At 38.8% G+C, this 20,244-nt stretch overlaps 1 protein-coding gene and 1 pseudogene across 15 annotated transcripts in view; one reads left to right on the top strand and one right to left on the bottom strand.

Annotated features, from left to right (window-relative positions):
* The window catches only part of PPIG (peptidylprolyl isomerase G), a 45,986-nt gene that overhangs the window by 19,229 nt on the left and 6,513 nt on the right, over nucleotides 1-20,244 (top strand). For 13 of the 14 annotated variants that reach the window (XM_080670181.1, XM_080670177.1, XM_080670184.1 and 10 more), the window contains 5 exons: nucleotides 1,301-1,330; nucleotides 1,419-1,558; nucleotides 15,893-16,100; nucleotides 16,859-17,026; nucleotides 18,755-18,842. In XM_080670181.1, coding sequence (XP_080526307.1) covers nucleotides 1,301-1,330; nucleotides 1,419-1,558; nucleotides 15,893-16,100; nucleotides 16,859-17,026; nucleotides 18,755-18,842 — 634 coding nt within the window. Of the gene's footprint in view, nucleotides 1-1,300; nucleotides 1,331-1,418; nucleotides 1,559-4,592; nucleotides 4,646-15,892; nucleotides 16,101-16,858; nucleotides 17,027-18,754; nucleotides 18,843-20,244 lie in introns of those variants that run through there. The other variant, XM_080670182.1, reaches the window with a different exon arrangement.
* LOC308249524 (18S rRNA (guanine-N(7))-methyltransferase-like) lies at nucleotides 7,989-14,906 on the bottom strand (annotated as a pseudogene). The gene is made up of 2 exons: nucleotides 14,855-14,906; nucleotides 7,989-8,722 (listed from the first exon to the last, which is right to left on the bottom strand). The product of its transcript is annotated as an 18S rRNA (guanine-N(7))-methyltransferase-like (transcript).

Raw genomic sequence — 20,244 nt, 5'->3', positions numbered from 1 at the left:
TATGTTAGAATTTTTTCTAGTAGTATTGTATGTGCTTTAACCAATGGTTAACTTTTTTTTTTTTCCCAAATATATTTTTATTGATTTCAGAGAGGAAGGGAGAGGGAGAGAGAGATAGAAACATCAATGATGAGAGAGAGTCATTGATCTGCTGCCTTCTGCACGCCCCCTACTGGGAATCGAGCCCACTACCTGGGCATGTGCCCTTGACCGGAATCTAACCTGGGACCCTTCAGTCCATAGGCCAGTGCTCTATCCACTGAGCCAAATCAGCTAGGGCTAACTATTATTTAATTTAAATGGCGTTTCTACTTCCAAAATTTTAATGTCTTTTTTGATAAGATTTTTTAAAAATAATAAATCTTATACAATGCCCATCTAGTATGTCCTACTAGCTACTTAAGTAGCAGCCTTCTTTTAACCACAAAGCTTTTAAGGCTGATATGGAAAAAGAAAGGATTTTAAAAATATATTTTATTCACAAAAAAAGGAATTTTTTCTTTCTTGGGGTTTTATCCAAAGTTTTAATCAAGATCTCTCTTCAACATGAAGTTTACTTATGACACAGGTAACAAACTCAAAAAGCTACAGGTCTTAAGAAATAATATAAGTAAAGACTACTGGGACAAGAAACCAAACTATTAATTCCTGTATTAAAGAAGGCAGGGATTCTCAGTCTGGCCAACTATTTCCATGTGCCAGGTTTTACATCTTCCCGGTTTTCAGAAGGTCTAAAATCTGGATTTTTATGTAAAAGCATCCAAAATTTTAAACATCGACAGGTAATTTAACAATTTATAAACACTATATGTTTCTGTTCAGGTTCAACAGGAAATGTGTGAGAGCTATCAGAATATGATCTGTGATTTAACTATTTAAAATGTTAAGATTAAAAATACTATTGTTAAACCATTAACTAGTGGAATGGTTTGACAAATTTTGATATGTCCATATAGTAAAACAATATACAACCATGAATATTCAGTAAGAACCCAGTCACATGCAAAGAACATGGATGGATAGAAATAACACCAAAATGTTAACTTTAAATACATGTAAGTTTTCAGCGATGTGTAGGTATTACTTTTATAATCAGAACAAGTTTTTGAAAATTCATTATGTGGAAAGCATATTGCATTCTATTCTATTTAAGGATAATGTAATAAGTATTATGTTAAGATGTATGATTTGTTTGTACAACTTTGTTTCCAATGCAGTTATTTTCTTTTCCTTTGTAGAGATGCTAACTTTGTTTTTCTCTGACTTTGTTTTTATTCTTCTGTCTGATGATTTTCAAAAGAACAACAAAACCAACTCCTCATTTAGATGGGTAAATATTTTAATTAATTTTATAACCTACTTTAAATTAATATTAAAATAAGAAGCTTTTATTTAATCACTTTTATGTGACTCTTTAGGCATCATGTTGTTTTTGGGCAAGTGATTTCTGGTCAAGAAGTTGTGAGGGAGATAGAAAATCAGAAAACAGATGCAGCTAGCAAACCATTTGCTGAGGTGCGGATACTCAGTTGTGGAGAGCTAATTCCCAAATCTAAAGGTAAGAACAAATACATATTTTGATAATTCTTATGCATACAAAACAGCAGACACTCTAAATAGTTGGCATAAGGTTCACATTAAAGTGGATATAAATATTTGGATTTTGTGTTTTGAATATATTTTTGTTTTTTAAATGTCATTTTTTAAAAACATGTTTTGTTTTATTTCATACATTGTTCATTTACCACAGAACAACTTACTTTTTCTTATTATTAGTTAGCAGTAATTTGTCCTGCTTCCAGCTTTTTGCGGAGGGCGGGGGGGAACTTTAAAAAAACTTAGTTGTCTAGGTAGCGTGGAAAATAATTATTTTCTAGGGAAATAAAGAGTGGAAAAAAGATGACAATTGAGGAGAATAACATAGACTAAGAAACTTTAGGGGAATAAATTATTTCCCCTTCATGTACTCTTAGATTCAGAAGCATCTGGCATGTTTGAAAAACTTCTTTTATTTAGTTCAGGACAATTAAAGTTACCGTGACTAATAGTTTGATATGATATTATCTGAAATGGTAAGAACTTTAAGTAAATATTTTAAGTCTTTATATTACATATCAAATATGTAACTGCTACCATTTATTACAGATGACACTCTAGAAATAGTGGAATTACCTTCAAATTTGTGTAAAAAGTGATAAAATGTTGAACTGACTATTCTTACTAGTCTAGGGACCAATAACATCAATATTTAGTTTTTCATGGTTAACAAAGGCAAGAGTCATCTATAATATTTTCTGATCTTCACAAAAGTCCTATAATATTTCCCCTATTTTACAGATGAAGATATATTTACCGCATCAGGGAACTACGCCTCAAACCCAAGTTAGTTTGCTGGCTCCAAATCTAGAGCTTTTTCTGTTATGTCACTAAGCCATTAGTCTTTAACAGTCCTTTCAGAATTGACTTAAGTAGAACATTCTCTTCTCAAGTTTTAGGTATACTGAGTTCCTCTAACATTTAGAAATATGCACATTTTGCCCGGCTGGCGTGGCTCAATGGTTGAGCATTGACCTATGAACCAGGAAATCAAGGTTCAGTTCCTGGTCAGGGTACATGCTCAGGTTGTGTGCTTGGTCCCCAGTAAGGGGCGTGCAGGAGGCAGCTGATCAGTGATTCTCTCTCATCATTGATGTTTCTCTCTCTCTCTGAAATCAACATATCTATAAAAGAAATACGCACTATTAGTTTTGTTTTAATTTTGAAAGACCCAGTATGGTCATAGAGAAGGCTTATTTTTTATTTTCTGTCTCTGCGCTTAATTTTGATTCTGATAGATTCCTTTCCTTTTTTGTCATACCAGATATGTACCTCATAAACCATTTCAGGTATATATGCTGCAACTCATAATGGGACCGTGTATATAACTTCTTAGTGTTCATGAGTCTGCCTACCTATCTTTATTTACAAACAACAGGTATAATGCATGCCTTGTGTTCATGAAGATTCAGTAAAGAAAGAGGTGTTGGCCCACCTGGCATGGCTCAGTGATTGAGTGTCGACCTGTGAACCAGGAAGTCACGATTCAATTCCCAATCAGGGCACATGCCTGGATTGTGGGCTTGATCCCCAGTGTGGGGCATGCAGGAGGCAGCCAATCAATGATTCTCTCTCATCATTGATGTTTCTATCTCTCCCTCTCCCTTTTTCTCTGAAGTCAATAAAAGTAGAAAAAGTATGAGGTGTTGCCCTGGCTTGTGTGGCTCAGTTGGCTAGAACATCATCCCATGCACCGAAGGGTTGAGGGCACATACCCAGGTTGTGGGTTCAGTCCTGGTTGGGGTGCGTCCAGGAGGCAACGCATTGATGTATCTCTCTCACATTGATGTTTTTTTCTCTCTCTAGAATCAATGAAAAGCATATCTTCGAGTAAGGGTTTAAATAAAAGAATAGTTGTTGAGTATCTTTAATTTAAAATTTTTTTTAAACTTTTAATTATAGCTGACATACAATTACTATATGAGTTTTAGGAATACAGCATGGTGATTAGACATTTACATACCCTTATACATTGTTTAAAAAGAAAAAAACTAATAAGCCATCTGTATTATTTGCAAATTTTAGACCCTGAACCTACTTATATTTAATCCTTGAGAGTGTCACTTGTACAATTGGAATATTTTGGTTTTAAGATATTATTTTCCACCATATCATCTAGGAAATCTTCATCTTTTATTCTATACTGATTATAGTTTTTTCTTCTCCTTACATTTTGTAGTCTCTAAGGTCTCTGTGCCAGGATCTATTTTCTGCTTATAAAAGTTAAGACTGCTATGTGGAATATTTAGAGATTTAAGTAATTTTAAAAAGGTTACATTTTAAATCATAAACTGTTATCATAGATTCTCTAGTAACTGTTACAACGGTTTTTTGTGGGGTTTTGGGGGTATTAAAGGATCAGTGTTTGAATATTTGCTGAAAGGAAGAGAAAATAAATGAATGTCACTCTTTATATATTATTTGTGCTCTTATAATGTCTTTTCACCTGAAGAGATAAATGCTAATTTTGCCCATGCTGTTGTGGCCAGGAAGCTGTACTGAAAGTTGATGTAGCATCTTAGTGTGTGTTCCTCAGCCTCATGTTAAGGTAGCAAACTTTGCCCTTACCAGTTTCAGCAGTTGGGGAAGATTAATGTCTCCCCATAGTTCTTGAAGAGGTTAGATTTGTTTCCAACCATGCCTGCGCTATTCTGGATAACACTGTGGAAAGAGGAAAATACCATTATGTTTGAGCGCACAGTTTGGCACATGTTAGTCTACAGTCCTTCAGTTACCATTTAGAATATTGGTCAGAATGGATTTTGTCATGCATCTATATAATCTTTTTTTAGGCAGAGCTGTGTCTTACATTCAATTTATAAATTTCATGGCCTCCTTACAATTTTAAATTGTGAATAGTCAAAAAGCTTTGTGCAACACTGTGGTGTTCACCATCATTACATTTAAAACCTTGTTTGAGAGATTTATACCCCAGTTTAAAAAGAAATAAATACAGAATCTTTTTTTTTTCTTTTTCTAACTTCATGAAAGAAAACAAAAAGACTTCTGAAGAAATCTGACTGTCTGGGCCCACCTGTAAATGGTCTTGGTGAGTCTGGGCAATCTTCTGGGGCCTTTCTCCCTTTGCTGTTCCAAGATTGGAAATTCTGCTTTTTGTGGCTATTTGAATGTGCTTGAGAAGGTTCAGAGTCAGAAGAACCTTCAACAGATGCTGAGGTGGAAACTAGAGACTAATAAAAAGTACATCCCTGTAGAGGCTTTCAGGGGGCATATTAGTGCAGGATAGAACACAGAGCTCCAGAAAATGAAACTACTGCCTTGATTAAGGTATTTCCTGTTTTTTTGGACCTGGCATGACCTCAGGTTATACTGGTCTTTTCAGAGTTCACTTCAGTTGTTATTAAGAGAGGTCTGTCCACCATGGCCATGGAACAAGAGACAGAGTCATTGCTACATTAAAGAGTACACCGAAACATAAGTTCTGAATTATTGCAATAAATAAATAGTTATATGAGCAGAAATTTTGCATATATGTGGCAGGAAACACATTGCTTGGCAGTACAGAAAGAAGAATACAGTACAGGAAGCAGCTGGTGAATCTTGTACTGAGGAGACAGTGGAGAACACCAGAGAGACTATGGTGACAGGGTTCTATTTCAGTGTCCTTACCCAGGAATTAAGAGCTGTGATGATGGTCTTTTACTGGAAAACAGTGGGATGTTAAATTTAGAAATGTTTGAAAGAGGAGACAGTAATCCTATCTAATAAAGATGGAATATGCAAATTGACCATCACCGTCACAAAGCTAGCGGCGCCCACAGTGGAGGCGGGGTTTCCGTAACACAAGATGGCTGCACCCACAGCAGAGGCTGAGTTGCCGTAATGAGCCTTAATGAACAATCAGCAGGGATCTGAGGCTTTACCCCTTGCCCGGTGGGGCTTGACAGGGGATCTCAGACCATGCCCCCTGCCTGGCAGAGCTTGATGGGGGATTTCAGGCCACATCTCCCACCTGGCAGGGCTTGACGGGTGATCTCAGGCTGTGTCCCCCACCCAGTGGGGCTTGACGGGGGACCTCAAGGCATGCCCCCCTCCCTGGCCCGGGCTGGGGGACCTCAGGCCATGCCCCCTGCCCCGGCACTGGGCCAAGGGACCTCAGGCCGTGTCCCCCGCCCTGGCACCAGACCAGGGGACCTCAGGCCATGCCCCCCGCCTTGGCACCTGGCCTGGGCACCTGAGGTGTGCTGGGGGACCTGAGGCTGCACCCCCCGCCCTGCAGGGCTTGACAAGGGTGGGGCCGGCTGGGTCTGGGTCTCGCATGATTTTAAGGCACTGTGGGTGGGTGAGGACTTGACTCTGGGTCCTTGGATGTGCCCCAGACTCTGACAGGTGGAAGATTTTCATATACATTTTACTAATATTCTTTCATCTCTGACACTTCTATTATAGAGAAAGGGCAAATAGCAATATTAAAATATTTCCTCTAATTAATCCCCTTTTAATGTGCACGAATTTCGTGCACCAGGCCACTAGTGTGGAATAAAAATATCTAAAGGAGACCTATTTTAGGGATAGTTTTCTCTATTTCAAAATTTATTTTGATGATGGTCTAGAGATTTTCTTCAACATAAAGGTTTCACTTGAAGTTCATTGTGTCTATAGATCTCAAGCATGAAAGGTATCATTTTCTGTCTTTTTTTCCTTATTGAATTTATTGTGGTTACCTTAGTAAATTAAATTATATAGGTTTCAGGCAGCATTTTCTTACCTTAGGTTTTTACAAGTAAAATGTTCTGGAGTTTGGTTGTTGTTAGTAAAGTCAATACCTGTGTCTTAAGGATATTTATTTTTGTAAAAGCTACTTTGAAATCGATTTTGTACAAGTTATTAGGCAGGAGGTAGGGTTTTTTGGAGGAAGGAATGGAAACAATTGTCATACTTGAAAGTTTAAAATTTTCTATTTTTAGCCCTGGCCTGGTAGTTCAGTTGGTTGGAGCATTGTCCTGTACACAAAAAAGGTTACAGGTTTACCCAGCTAGCATGGCTCAGTGCTTGAGTGTCTTGACCTATGAACCAAAAAATCACAGTTCGATTCCAGGTCAGGGCACATGCCTGGGTTGCTGGCCCCCAGTGGGGGGCATGGAGGAGGAGGCTGATCAGTGATTCTCTTTCATCATTGATGTTTCTCTCTTTCCCTCTTTCTTCCTCTCTGAAATCAATACAAATACAAATATATATATATATACATATTTTAAAAAAGAGAAGTTAAAAAAAAAAGGTTCAAGGTTCGATTCCTAGTCAAGGCACATACTTAGGTTGAGGGTTTGTCAGGAGGTAGCTGATCAATGTTTCTCTCTCCCTTCCTTTCTCTCTTTAAAAAACACAAAAAACATATCCTTGGGTGAGAATAAAAATAAATTCTACTTTTAAATTTAATACATTTATTCGGTTCAAAATTTAGAAAGCATAAAAGGATAGTTGGTAAAAGTCTTCCATCTCTGCCCATCAGTTCCCATTCCCATATTTTGTATATCATTTTACATGTATGCAAATGTTGACTGTAAAGATACATTTCTAGAAATGGAATTAAAAGATTATAGAAGTCATGCATTTGTAATTTTGGTAGACATTGCCACTAGAATAAAAGGAAATATAAGGAAAGAGAGATAGAAACATCAATGATAAGAGAGAATCACTGATTAGCTGCCTCCTGCACACCCCCTACTGGGGCTCAAGCCCACAACCCGGGTAAATGCCCTTGACCAGAATCCAACCGGGGTCCCTTCAGTCCAAAGGCTGATGCTCTATCCACTGAGCCAAACCAGCTAGGGCCAATAATAGGTTTTTAAAAAGCTAATTTTAATTCACATTTCTCTAAAATGTCTAATGTCAACCTTTTTTTATTATTATTTTATTGATGTTTTTACAGAGAGGAAGGGAGAGGGAGAGAGAGTTAGAAACATCGATGAAAGAGAAACATCAATCACCTGCCTCCTGCACACCCCCCACTGGGGATGTGCCTGCAACCAAGGTACATGCCCTTGACTGGAATCGAACCTGGGACCCTTGAGTCCGCAAGCCGACGCTCTATCCACTGAGCCAAACCGGTCAGGGCTCAGCCTTTCTTACAAAGTTGTTTGTATTTATTTTTCTATTAAGTGATTACAGACAGTCCTCAAGTTATGTTGGACTCGACGTACGTCGTTTCGTGGTTACGTCACCATCTCCCATTTATTAAAAAAATAAGTTCTGTCATTTCGACGTATGTACATATGTGCTTTACGTTTTTTATTATTTATTTACCACAAGTAAAGGTCGGGAATTGTTATCTTTTAAATTTTTTTTACTGTTTCACTTCATTACTGCTGTGTATGTGCTCCATGTGAGTGACGTGGGTGCTTATGTAGGTGGGTTCCGACTTATGGTGAAAATCACCTTATGTCACGCTGTAGGAACGGATCTCTGATGTAACCTGAGGACCAACTGTATTCCCTTGCCTCCTCCTCTTCCTTAATTTCATTCAGGCCCTTTGGCAGAAAGGTCAATGGTCCAGAAAACAGAGGTAGAACTTCTTTGCTTGGGCACTGTTGGGTTAGTCCACCACCACATCACCAGTGAAACCAGCCCTGATAGCCTGGGTTGTAATCAGCTCCAACTGCTCCGAGTTCTCAGGGTATAGCTGCAGAACAGCTCAGGCTCCACAGACCAGCAAAGAATAAAGAGGAGAAAAAAAGCAGTACAGGCACTTGATAGGAATGTCAGACTTCTTGTTAGCATTACAGAGCCATTAAACAGTAGAAATGCTGATACAACCATCAGAGGAGCCCAGTTTGAAGGGGATGCCCTGGCACTGGCCCCCAAGAAGTAGGTCTCCTTGTGCTTCTCAGTCCAGAGCCTCATCCAGCATGGCAAGGCTGATGTTGATGCCCACCCAATAGTGCCCCTCATCAGAGATAATCTCCACTCAGCCCAGTACCGCAGCCAGTATCCAACAGGAAACAGGGCTTCTCATCAGGCAGATCAAGGAGCTCCAATGCTTGTCCAATCATTTTGGTTTGCATATCAATCATCCTAGAGTTGTGCATGTATTCCTGAGCTTCATTCTTGTGGTAAAACAGCTCTGCCGGTCCACCATGGTTTACAGTTGTGAGTATACAAACACAGACTTTATTTTTGTATTATTTATTAATTATTGCATATTTTCCATTCAAACAACTAAACCTATTTTGCCACACTCTCTAATGTTAGGGAGGGATGGATCTATTTCATCTTGTTCAGAATTGCTCCATTCCTTTGTTGAAGCTTTTTACCTTATGTAAAAATCATCTCTTAAAATACAGAATATACTCATCCTTAAATTATACCTATAAAGGACTTTGTTCAATGCTTAGCAGTTTGTAAGTACTCTGCAGATATTTTCACTACTTTTTCCTGACCCTGTTTCTAATCCTAATATAATCAATTCTGCTGTACTACTTGTTTTGAAATCATAGATTTATTCCATTTGATTTATGTACTAGAGGCCCAGTGCATGAATTCATGCACGGGTGGGGTCCAGCCGCTCTGGCCCCAATTGGGGCCAGATCAGGACCAGGCCGGCTGGGGGTAGGAGCCATGGGTGAATAGCCGGCGGGTCCCGCCCCCGGTTGGGGGGGGGGCGATTGGGGGCGGGGCCAGCCGTGGGGATGGGGAGGGGCCAGGGGAGGTTGGCTGGCCAGCCCCACCCCCGATTGGTGGGGGGGGCGATCAGGGGTGGAGCTGGCTGGGGGGAGGGGCTGCACACCCATGGGGTGGTGAGGGCTGATTGTGGGTGGGGCCAGGGGGAGGGGCTGTGGGCCAATGGTGGGGGCCCATTGGGGGTAGGGCTGGCCGGGGGGAGGGGCTGCAGGAGGTGGCCCCACCCCCCAATCAGGCTGGTTTGCTGGTCGCAGTGGGCATCATAGCAGCCGGTCGTTCCGGCGTTCTGGTTGCTGGCTTTTTATATATGTAGATTATAAAACAATTTGAACTTAGCAATTTCACCTTTGCCTCTGTCTGTTTGATCTTGTCTATAACAAACACTGAGTGCAGAAAGTCATACCCAGCTGAACAGCTTCATAGGAATACACAAAAATCACACATGCACACACCTCAAACATCTGCTAAGCTGCCTCAGCTCATCACCTGTGTTATTAAGCATAGTCTGCTAAAACTTTCCGTCTGATTTCAGATCACTCTTCTTCCACTACTTTACAGTAACTCACTAGCTGCAGCCCTTCTCATGTTCACTTCCACAAGAAAACCTCAGATCTTTTTCAGAGTAAAGTGCCTTGTTTATTGTCATATTTATATAATTCTTAACCATTTAATATGTGTAAAGCTGTTGCAATTTTAGTAGTTTTCTATCTTTTAAAAATGTGTCACTGAAATTTTTGAATTTTCTATCCCAACACCATTTTCCCCATAAGCCATGTGGTTTTATTGTATGGTTTTCCATAGCACAGAGATTTATAGGAATACATATGTTGTGTAACAAAACTGACTGTAGTTCTACAAAGCATTTCCACTCTACTTGTGTACTTTTTGACCATACTGCTAAATTCGTATACAATTAATAGAGTCAGAGTTTCTAGAAAAATGTATTAAGTGTCTATTTCCCGATGCTATTTGCTATTGAATTCACACTTGTTGATCTTATTTTCCAAATAGATTGTCTTGTAAAGTTCCCTATGGAACTTCTCCATATATTCTACAATTCTTCCTCTCCATGTCTTGGCCTCATTTTGTGTATATGTCTAATACTAACCAGTTAAACATACTTGTTGATTTGAGAAGGATAATATTTCAGTCAGATTCACGTGCCTAGATAATATTTTTCAATTTAGGTTAACACAGATTTTGAAACTAAAGCAACATTCTATTAGTAGAATGTAGTTTAATACTGATGTTGTGATGTCTCTAATTTTTGCCTTTTTACTCACCTATTTTTTACTACCGTTTTTCCCCCAATCAGATTCTTTTTCATTCTGAACAGATACCTAGGAAAAGGACATGTACTAGTAAATTAAATTAAATTTTGCACATAAAGCAATACTGACAAATATGAAAAGGAGGAATTTTTTCAACTTTTGCACTTTCTAAACCCTCTTTCAAGGCATCTTTTCTAAAACACAGTATATTTTCCTTTTATAGTTGATGTGTATGATACTCAGGCAGATGATCCTATATAATAAAGCGGTAATATGCAAATTAACCCTCATAACCTCACAAGATGGCTGCCTACGACCAGGCCGGTGGCGGGGGGCAGTTGGGGGTGACCAGGCCAGCAGGGGGGCAGTAAGAGGGGACCAGGCCAGTTGGGGGGGGAGTGCAGTTAGGGGCGACCAGGTCGGCAGGAGGGGGCAGTTGGGGGCAACCTGGCTGGCAGCGGGGGGCAGTTAGGGGTGACCAGGCCAGCAGGGGGGGCAGTTAGGGGCAACCAGATCAGCAGGGGGGGGCAGTAAGGGGTGACCAGGTTGGCGGGGGGGGGGGTAGTTAGGAGCGACCAGGCCGGCAGGGAGGGGACAGTTGGGGACAACCTGGCCGGCAGTTAGGGGCGACCAGGCCGGCAGGGGGTCAGTTAGGGGTGATCAGGCCGGCACACAGAGGCAGTGAGGGGCAATCAGGCCGGCAGTGAGGGGGCAGTTAGGGACAACCAGGCAGGCAGGCAGGTGAGCAATTAGGAGCCAGAGGTCCAGGATTGTGAGAGGGATGTCTGACTGCCGGTTTAGGCCCAATCACTGGGATCAGGCCTAAACCGGCAGTCAGACATCCCACAAGGGGTCCCAGATTGGAGAGGGTGCAGGCTGGGCTGAGGGCCGAATTTCATGCACTGGGCCTCTAGTATTACCATAAAAATAGTTATAATCTCACCCTGGCCTGTGAGGCTTGGTTGGTTGGAGTGTCTCCCATGCACCGGAAGGACTTGGGTTCGATTTCTAGTCAGGGCACATGATGGAGTTGCTGGTTCCAGCCCTGGTCAGGGCACCTATGGGAGGCGACAAATTGATATCTTTCTCTCACCCCCCCCCTCCTTCTCTCCCTTCCTCTCTCCCCCTCTGTCCCTCCCTCTCCCTTTCCCTCTCTCTCTCCTCTTTCCTTCCTCTCTAAGATCAATGTAAAAAAACTAGAGGCCCAATGCACAAAATTCGTGCAAGAGTAGGCCTTCCTTCCCCCAGCTGCCAGCACCGGCTTCCCTCTGGCACCCGGGACCGAACTTCCCTCGCAGCCCCGGCTTTGTCCAGAAGGACATCCAGTTTAATTAGCATATTACACTTTTATTATTATAGATAGCCCTTAGTTTGGCTCAGTGGATAGAGCGTCAACCTGCAGACTAAAGGGTCTTAGGTTTGATTCCAGTCAAGGGCACATGCCCGGGTTGCAGGCTTGATCCCCAGTGGGGGGCGTGCAGAAGGTAGCCAATCAATGATTCTTTCTCATCATTGATGTTTCTATCTTTCCCTCTTCCTCTCTGAAATTAATAAAAATATATTTTAAAAAATAGTTATAGCCCTAACCAGTTTGGCTCAGTGGATAGAGCATCGGCCTGCGGACTGAAAGGTCCCAGGTTCAATTCCAGTCAAGGGCATGTACCTTGGTTGCGGGCACATCCCCAGTAGGAGGTGTGCAGGAGGCAGCTGAATCGGTGTCTCTCTCATCGATGTTTCTAACTCTCTATCCCTCTCCCTTTCTCTCTATAAAAAAAAACAATAAAATAGCCCTAGCCGGTTTGGCTCAGTGGATAGAGCGTCGGCCTGCGGACTGAAGGGTCCCGGGTTCGATTCCGGTCAAGGGCATGTACCTGGGTTGCGGGCACATCCCCAGTAGGGGGCGTGCAGAAGGCAGCTGATCGATGTCTCTCTCTCATCGATGTTTCTGACTCTCTATCCCTCTCTCTTCCTCTCTGTAAAAAATCAATAAAATATATTTAAAAAAAAAAAACAATAAAATATATTTTTTAAAAAATAGTTATAATCTCGTTTTGGCCTTCCCTATTACTGTGATATTTTGATTCACACAAATGTTTCCTTGAAAAGTGATATGTAAACTAAAAAATCGTGTTTGAAATATGTTTAATACATTTGGTGGGGAGAATGGGCTTGCTTTTTAAATAAACAAATCGCAGTATATTTCTCTTGGGAAAGAATCCCAATGCAAAATAAATATAAAAGTTAGAACTGGTGAAGAAAGCTGTGTTAACCATGGGGTAAAGCATTACTATATTTTGTCAAGTAATTTTAACAGCTATATTTTGTGCTTATGTGTACTATTTTTATTTTGCTTTCATATTATGTGGTCCCAGATATTTTTATTTAAAGTTATACATATTCACTATCAATTTATTTTCTTTCTTAGATTTGAGTTTGATTCCCTTCCCCCTTCCCTCCCACAATATCCCTCAGGTTTTTAGTATGTATAAGTAGGTTTTTCAGGTTCTACATTTTTGTATGCTCACTCAGCCTCACCAGCAACAGTGGTCTTGGGTTCAGATTAACAATTGAACTCATGGGATAAGATAGGCTTCACACGGCAGTAAGTTTATTTACTTTAAGAAATGATACAGGACAGAAAACAGCATGGCTTGCACAGCAGCAGCATAGTGGAGATCTCATAAATTCCAGGCAGAGCTTGCATATGTCCCAGGCATCTCACACTTAATATGTTTATTGTCCTGAGGAACACAGTTGTAGCAGAAGCCATTACCTCTGGGGTCACTTCAGCTTTTTAACCTTATCCCCATTCTTCAGTGCAGCAGCATGTGAGTGATACTAGAAAAGTCGTCTTGACAGTGAACTACAAGTCCTTAACCAAGTATATAATAACTTTAGCCAGAGTCTCACTTACCTTGAATTAATACACTCCTATAAATTTTGAGTTAAGAGTTTCAAGATTGATTTGGCCAAGTGCCAAAACTTTAGGTGTTCCTGAGTCTAAAGGAAAGGTTACAAACCAGCTGTAACAAAACACCATGTTATTTACCCAGCTTCAACAATTAATTTCTGGCCAGTCTCTTTTTACCTATACCTGACCAGTTCTCCATTTTCTGTTATCTTGAAGCAAATTCTGGGCATAACATTTTATTGATAATTATTTAATTATTTCTAAAAGATACTCTAAAAAATAACCAGTACATGCTCCACCAGCATGGCTCAGTGGTTGAGCGTCAATCTATGAACCGGGTGGTCACGGTTCTATTCCTGGTCAGGGCACATAGCCAGGTTGTGGGGTTGATCCCCAGTATGGTGCGTGCAAGAGGCAGCTATTTAATGATTCTCTCTCATCATTGATGTTTCTCTTTCTCTCTCTTTTCCTTTCCCTTCCTCTCTGAAATCAATAAAAATAAAAAAAATAAACCAATACCATAATAATATGAACATGTATATATACACACATATATTTCTAAATATAAAAAATTCTGACTGTTTCAATTTCTGATTGTCTCATTAATGTTAATTTTTTAATATTTGAATCCAAATAAAGTTCAAACATTGGGGTTGATCTTACAAGTTTTTTTGTTTTTAATAGATTCCAACACCATCTCCCTATATATTTCCTTGAGATTTATTTGTTGAGATGCCTTGGTCATTTGTCCTGTCTTGTTTCCCATTATTATACATGCTGGATTTTACTGATTGCACCTGTATGTTATGTAATGTATTCTTTTGTACTTCTATTTCCTTTTAGCTTTGTAGTTGTAGAAAATTGATCAGATTCAGTTTTTTGGTTTTTTTTTTAATGTTTTGATAGGACCAAGGGTCTCACAGGATAGGTTGTCTTTGTTCTCTGCAGCAGCCATTGGTGATCAGTGTGCCTCATTAGTTGTAAAATGATGATACACAAACTCTGATCCCTACATTTATTACTGGAATACTTTTGATAAATAGCATCTTCCCTTCATTTACTATTTAGTTAAGCAGTGGTACAGTTTTAATAGAAAAAGCAGTATAAATACTTTATATTTTATTTACTGGTATCGTTAACTAACTAGAGGCCTGATGCATGAATTCGTGCACAGGTGGGGATCAGGGCTGAGGCTGGCTGGTGCCAGGGGAAGTTGGTGGGCCGGCCGGGGGGAAGGGGCCACGGGAGGTTGGCTGTCGGAGTGCACTGACCACCAGGGGGCAGCTCCTGTACTGAGCGTTTGCCCCCTGGTGGTCAGTGCGCATCATAGTGACAGGTCGATCAGTCATTCAGTCCTTTTGGTTGTTTGGTCACTTAGACTTTTATATATATAGATGGGTTCTAATGTAGTTGATGTGTTCCAGTTTATTGTAGTTACCCATATAGCGATGGTGTCCCATCTTTGGCTTGAATTCACTCTTTAAGTCCATAGTTTGAATTAGAATACTTTTAGATAAGTCAAGCTCTATGCAGTTTTTCATCTTTCACCAATTCTGTTGTATTATACCAGGTTAACTTCACTTATTTATGTTAGTTGACTAGTCCTTAAAGCATCTGATTTTTTGGGACCCTTTTTAAAATTATTACTTAAACCAAAGTAAGATTTTAATCTGAAGAATTTTTTGTAGAGATCTCAAAAACATAGTTATTAATTATTGTCAAATGACCATCCTCTATTGTAAGTCTACTCTTGTGGTCTCCACTGAATTGTTATATTCTCTTTTCAAAGTAATTTATTTGTGTTAGTACTTTCAAACGGCTAAATTTCTTAATCATTAGGGGAATGCTAAGGCATGGAAACATAAGTCCATGCTAATGAAATCATGTTTCTTATCTTTTCACATTCATGCAAAGTATTTTCCTGCTGTTTTTCTTCTATTCTACCTGCAGTCTTGATAAGAGAAAAAGTTGAGCACTACAAGAAGATTAGAACCTCGGACTCTTAAATGTTGCTTCTGTGCTTTTTTGAAAAAACTATGCTATCAAATTAATTTAGTTTATTGTTATAGATTGTAGTTTATTGTTATAGATTTATCTGTTATTTTTTTCAAAAATTCTATAAGGTTGGGGAACCTTTTTTCTGCTTAGGGCCATTTGGATGTTTATAACATCATTCTCAGGCTATACAAAATTATCAACTTAAAAATTAGCCTGCTATATTTGGTCAAACATTTAATTAACTCACCCCTAATGCCTTGGCAGGGCCAGTCCAAATGATTCCATGGGCTTATACAGCCAATGGGACCTTCAATAGATACAACTCTGGATTCTAATCTTAACTCCTTTCCTATAACTCTCAGTTCAAATAGCTAGATGGACTAGCTATTAAATACTGGACTTAGAAAATATAAATTTCCACTTAAAATGTTTATCTAAAATGTGTTTACCAAAAGACCTTTTTGTTTCTTTATGAAAGCTAAGAAAGAAGAAAAGAAAAGGCATAAATCCTCCTCCTCATCATCATCCAGTGACTCAGATAGCTCAAGTGATTCTCAGTCCTCTTCTGATTCTTCTGATTCTGAAAGTGCTTCTGAAGAGAAATCAAAAAAAAGAAAAAAGAAACATAGGAAAAATTCCCGAAAACACAAGAAAGAAAAGAAGAAGCGAAAGAAAAGCAAGAAAAGGTCTTAATTTTACTTTTTCAATACTAGCTTTATATTCTAATTTCCTTCTGTTTATAAATAAATCTGTTGGGATTTTGGATCAATTATATGGGAACATTAAAATAGAAATATTTTATAGCATGAAGTATAAGATCATTTTGGTATTCTACAGTCTCTAGATTAAATTTGGGTATATTCATTTCCATTTTCAACAAAACCATTTAGTTAATTTTGTCTGAACTCAATGTAATTATGCTTTTGGTTTTCTAGGTTTGTAATTATGGATGGAATATGAGATTAGTGAGAATTGAAGTAAACCAACTATTGTTTTTCTTATTTTTTTGTAGCAGTCTACCTTGCTCTTTTGTCCTTCATTTTCTTTGCTCCAATATCCTTTGCATGGGATAGAAAGCAGACGTTACTGTATTTATTTCCCCCGTTTTGTCTGAAATAATGTGTTAGTACTGAAATTTGTATTTATATGCCTAATTTCCTCTAAAACAACTAATTTCTTGACCTGCATTTTAAAGCATTTTAAGTTTATTTAAGTTTACATTGTCCAAGGAATTTCATATTTTGGGCCCATTTTAGTGGGAAATCCTTTTTAAAACTGTAACAATGGAGACGTTTGGTTTTAATTTTTGGTTGGTTAGTTGGTTTGTCACGGGTATAGGATGGTGTATATATTGTGATATCTTAAAGAAAAGAAATACCAACAATTGGAAATTTGGAGTAGACACATAATGACTCAATGAAACTTGTTTTGTGTTTCTATTAAGCGCATCTAGTGAAAGTGAGGCTGAAAATCTTGATGCACAACCCCAGTCTACTGTCCGTCCAGAAGAGATCCCTCCTATACCTGAAAATAGATTTCTAATGAGAAAAAGTCCTCCTAAAGCTGATGAGAAAGAAAGGAAAAACAGAGAAAGAGACAGAGAGAGAGAGTGGTATGTGCATGTGTATACCTTGTAGTGCCTTACAATCTTTAACGTAATCTCTTTTTTAAAAAAAAGTGTGTGCTTATTTTAGACAAAATTTAATTGGTGACTTTGTCACAAGATTGAAATCTTTCTTTAGAGGGTAATGTTCATAAAGCTCCTTTTTGCTAGTAACCACATAGGTAAAAGGATAAATTGACAATGCAAACAGATTTTGAGTAAAAGTTACTTTATAAGAAAAATAAGCACTGTAAATGCTAAAATGAAGTTAAGTGGAATTCTAAGTCAATTCCATTTAAAAATGAGATGTGTTTTACTGTGTTATTTGTATACATTAAACTTTTTTTCTTTTTAAAATGAACTTCATTAAGGACAAATTTACATAAAATAAAATGCACCCATTTGAAGTGTACAGTTCAATTATTTTGTATACATTAAACTTCTAAGTAAAAACCATTTTCAGTTTCTCTGATAGGGAAAAAAATGCTGTTTTCTTTGCATGATTTACGATATTTTGGTAATGAAAATTGATATCATGTTCAAATACTTGCAGAAATTTTCTATATAAAAAGTTGAAGTCTTTCTCTTATTTATGAACAAAGAGGAATGTTGTAAAAGTAATACAATTCTGAGCAATTCTCCAATACTTTCATAATACAGTAAAACCATAAAATTCTTTGTTATTTTAATATTGATTGATTGGATTTTTATTTTTCCTCAGGTATTAAGTTGTTTCTAAGGAAGTAGATATTAAAGAGAAAATGTTTGAACTACTTCAGAATGACCTTTTCAAATACAACTTACATGGATATTGTTAACGCTAATCAATATTAACTCATTATTTGAAAATAGTTTTCCTTTTTGGTATAAACCATGGTATAAACATCTTGCTAATTCAGACTACATTTTTTCTGCTTAATTCACAATAATTACACTTCACTATAGTTTTATTATCAATGAACAACTACTCATCCTATCTAATAAAAGGCTAATATGCAAATCGACAGAATAACAGAACGACTGGTCACTATAATGCACACTGGCCACCAGGGGGCAGACACTCAATGCAGGAGCTGCCCCCTGGCAGCCCCTGTGCTCCTGCAGGGGGAGCGACGCTCAGCCAGAAGCTGGGCTCACGGCTGGCGGGCGCAGTGGCGGTGGCGAGAGCCTCACCAGCCTCCGTGGCAGCGCTAAGGCTGTCCAACTGCTGGCTTAGGCTGGCTCCCAGTGGGGAGGGTGCAGGCCGGGCTGAGGGAACCCCCAACCCCCCAGTGCACGAATTTCGTGCACCAGGCCCCTAGTAAGATAATAAGGTACTTTGGAATAAGGTAGTTTTAAAACTATTCTCTCAACAGCATATGGCCTATACTGAGCTCTTCTGGTGATTTTCCTTAGCACTGTCAGGTTAACTTCATCTTAGTAATCATTATATAACAATGTTTCTCAACAGGGTACAATTGGAATTTGGGGACAAATTAGTTCTTCATCCTCATGCATTACAAGGTTTTAGCATTCCTCACTCCTGGGCACTTTGTACCAATAGCACCCTCTTCAGACATTGACTGTTGAAAAAGTGCTTCGACTTTTCTAGATAACTGTTAGGCATTGATAACATTCCTGGTTGAAAACCACTGATTATATATGATTTTTAATTTATTACTTTAGATCAGCAAAGCTATATTTCCCAGATTTATTTTTATAAAATAATGTTTTAATTTTCTCTTTGCTTCCTTCTAGTAATCCACTTAACTCCCAGCCTGCTTCATACCAGAGGCGACTTTTAGTTACTAGGTCTGGCAGGAAAATTAAAGGAAGAGGACCGAGGGTAGGTGATTCTTTTCCCATAAATATTTTTTTGTTTATTTCAGAGAGGAAGGGAGAGGGAGAGAGAGAGATAGAAACATCAAAAATGTGAGAGAATCATTGATTGGCTGCCTCCTGCACACCCTCTACTGGGGATTGAACCCGGGACCCTTCAGTCCACAGGCCAACTGAGCCAAACCAGCTTGGCCTTCCCATAAATCTTAATAGTATTGCATTTATCTTAAAATAATTTGAGTGTTTCTTAAATAGTTGTATATGTAAGTAACTAAAATTCAGAGTAGGTGTGGGTATTAAATTATGTTCTCTTTTCATAGTAACTTGTTTGTGTTAATACTTCCAAACTTAAAATCCATGGGATGTTAATGGATTTTTTCAAATAAATCTTTATTGTTCAGATTATTACATCTGTTCCTCTTTTTTCCCCCCATAGCTCCCCTCCACCTGATTCCCCACCCCACCCCATGCCCTTACTTCCCACCACTGTCTTCATCCATAGGTGTAAGATTTTTGTCCAATCTCTTCCTGCACCCCTCAAACCCCCTTTCCCCCGAGAATTGTCAGTCCACTCCCTTTCTATGCCCCTGATTCTATTATATTCATCAGTTTATTCTATTAATCAGATTTCTTATTCACTTGATTTTTAGATTCACTTGTTGATAGGTATGTATTTGTTGTCATTTTGTTGTTCATAATTTTTATCTTTACCTTTTTCTTCTTCTTCCTCTTCTTAAAGAATACCCTTCAGCATTTCATATAATCCTGGTTTGGTGGTGATGAACTCCTTTAGCTTTTTCTTATCTGTGAAGCTCTTTATCTGACCTTCAATTCTAAATGATAGCTTTGCTGGATAGAGTAATCTTGGTTGTAGGTTCTTGCTATTCATCACTTTGAATATTTCTTGCCACTCCCTTCTGGCTTGCATAGTTTCTGTTGAGAAATCAGCTGACAGTCGTATGGGTGCTCCCTTGTAGGTAACTGTTTTTCTCTTGCTGCTTTCAAGATTCTCTCTTTGTCTTTTGCCCTTGGCATTTTAATTATGGTGTGTCTTGGTGTGGTCTTCTTTGGATTCCTCTTGTTTGGGGTACTCTGTGCTTCCTGGACTTGTAAGTCTATTTCTTTCACCAGGTAGGGAAAGTTTTCTGTCATTATTTCTTCTAATAGGTTTTCAATATTTTGCTCTCTCTCTTCTTCTGGCACCCCAATAATTCGGATGTTGGTACACTTAAAGTTGTCCCAGAGGCTCCTTACACTATCTTCATATTTTTGGATTCTTTTTTTCTTTTTGTTTTTCTGTTTGGGTGTTTTTTATTTCCTCATGTTTCAAATCTTTGGTTTGATTCTTGGGGTCCTTTGATCTACTATTGAATTACTATATATTCTTTATTTCAGACAGTGTATGCTTA

Source organism: Plecotus auritus (genome assembly GCF_963455305.1).
Source record: "Plecotus auritus genome assembly, chromosome: 5".
NCBI classification, from domain to species: domain Eukaryota; kingdom Metazoa; phylum Chordata; class Mammalia; order Chiroptera; family Vespertilionidae; genus Plecotus; species Plecotus auritus.
This window is presented reverse-complemented; position numbering and strand designations above follow the sequence as displayed.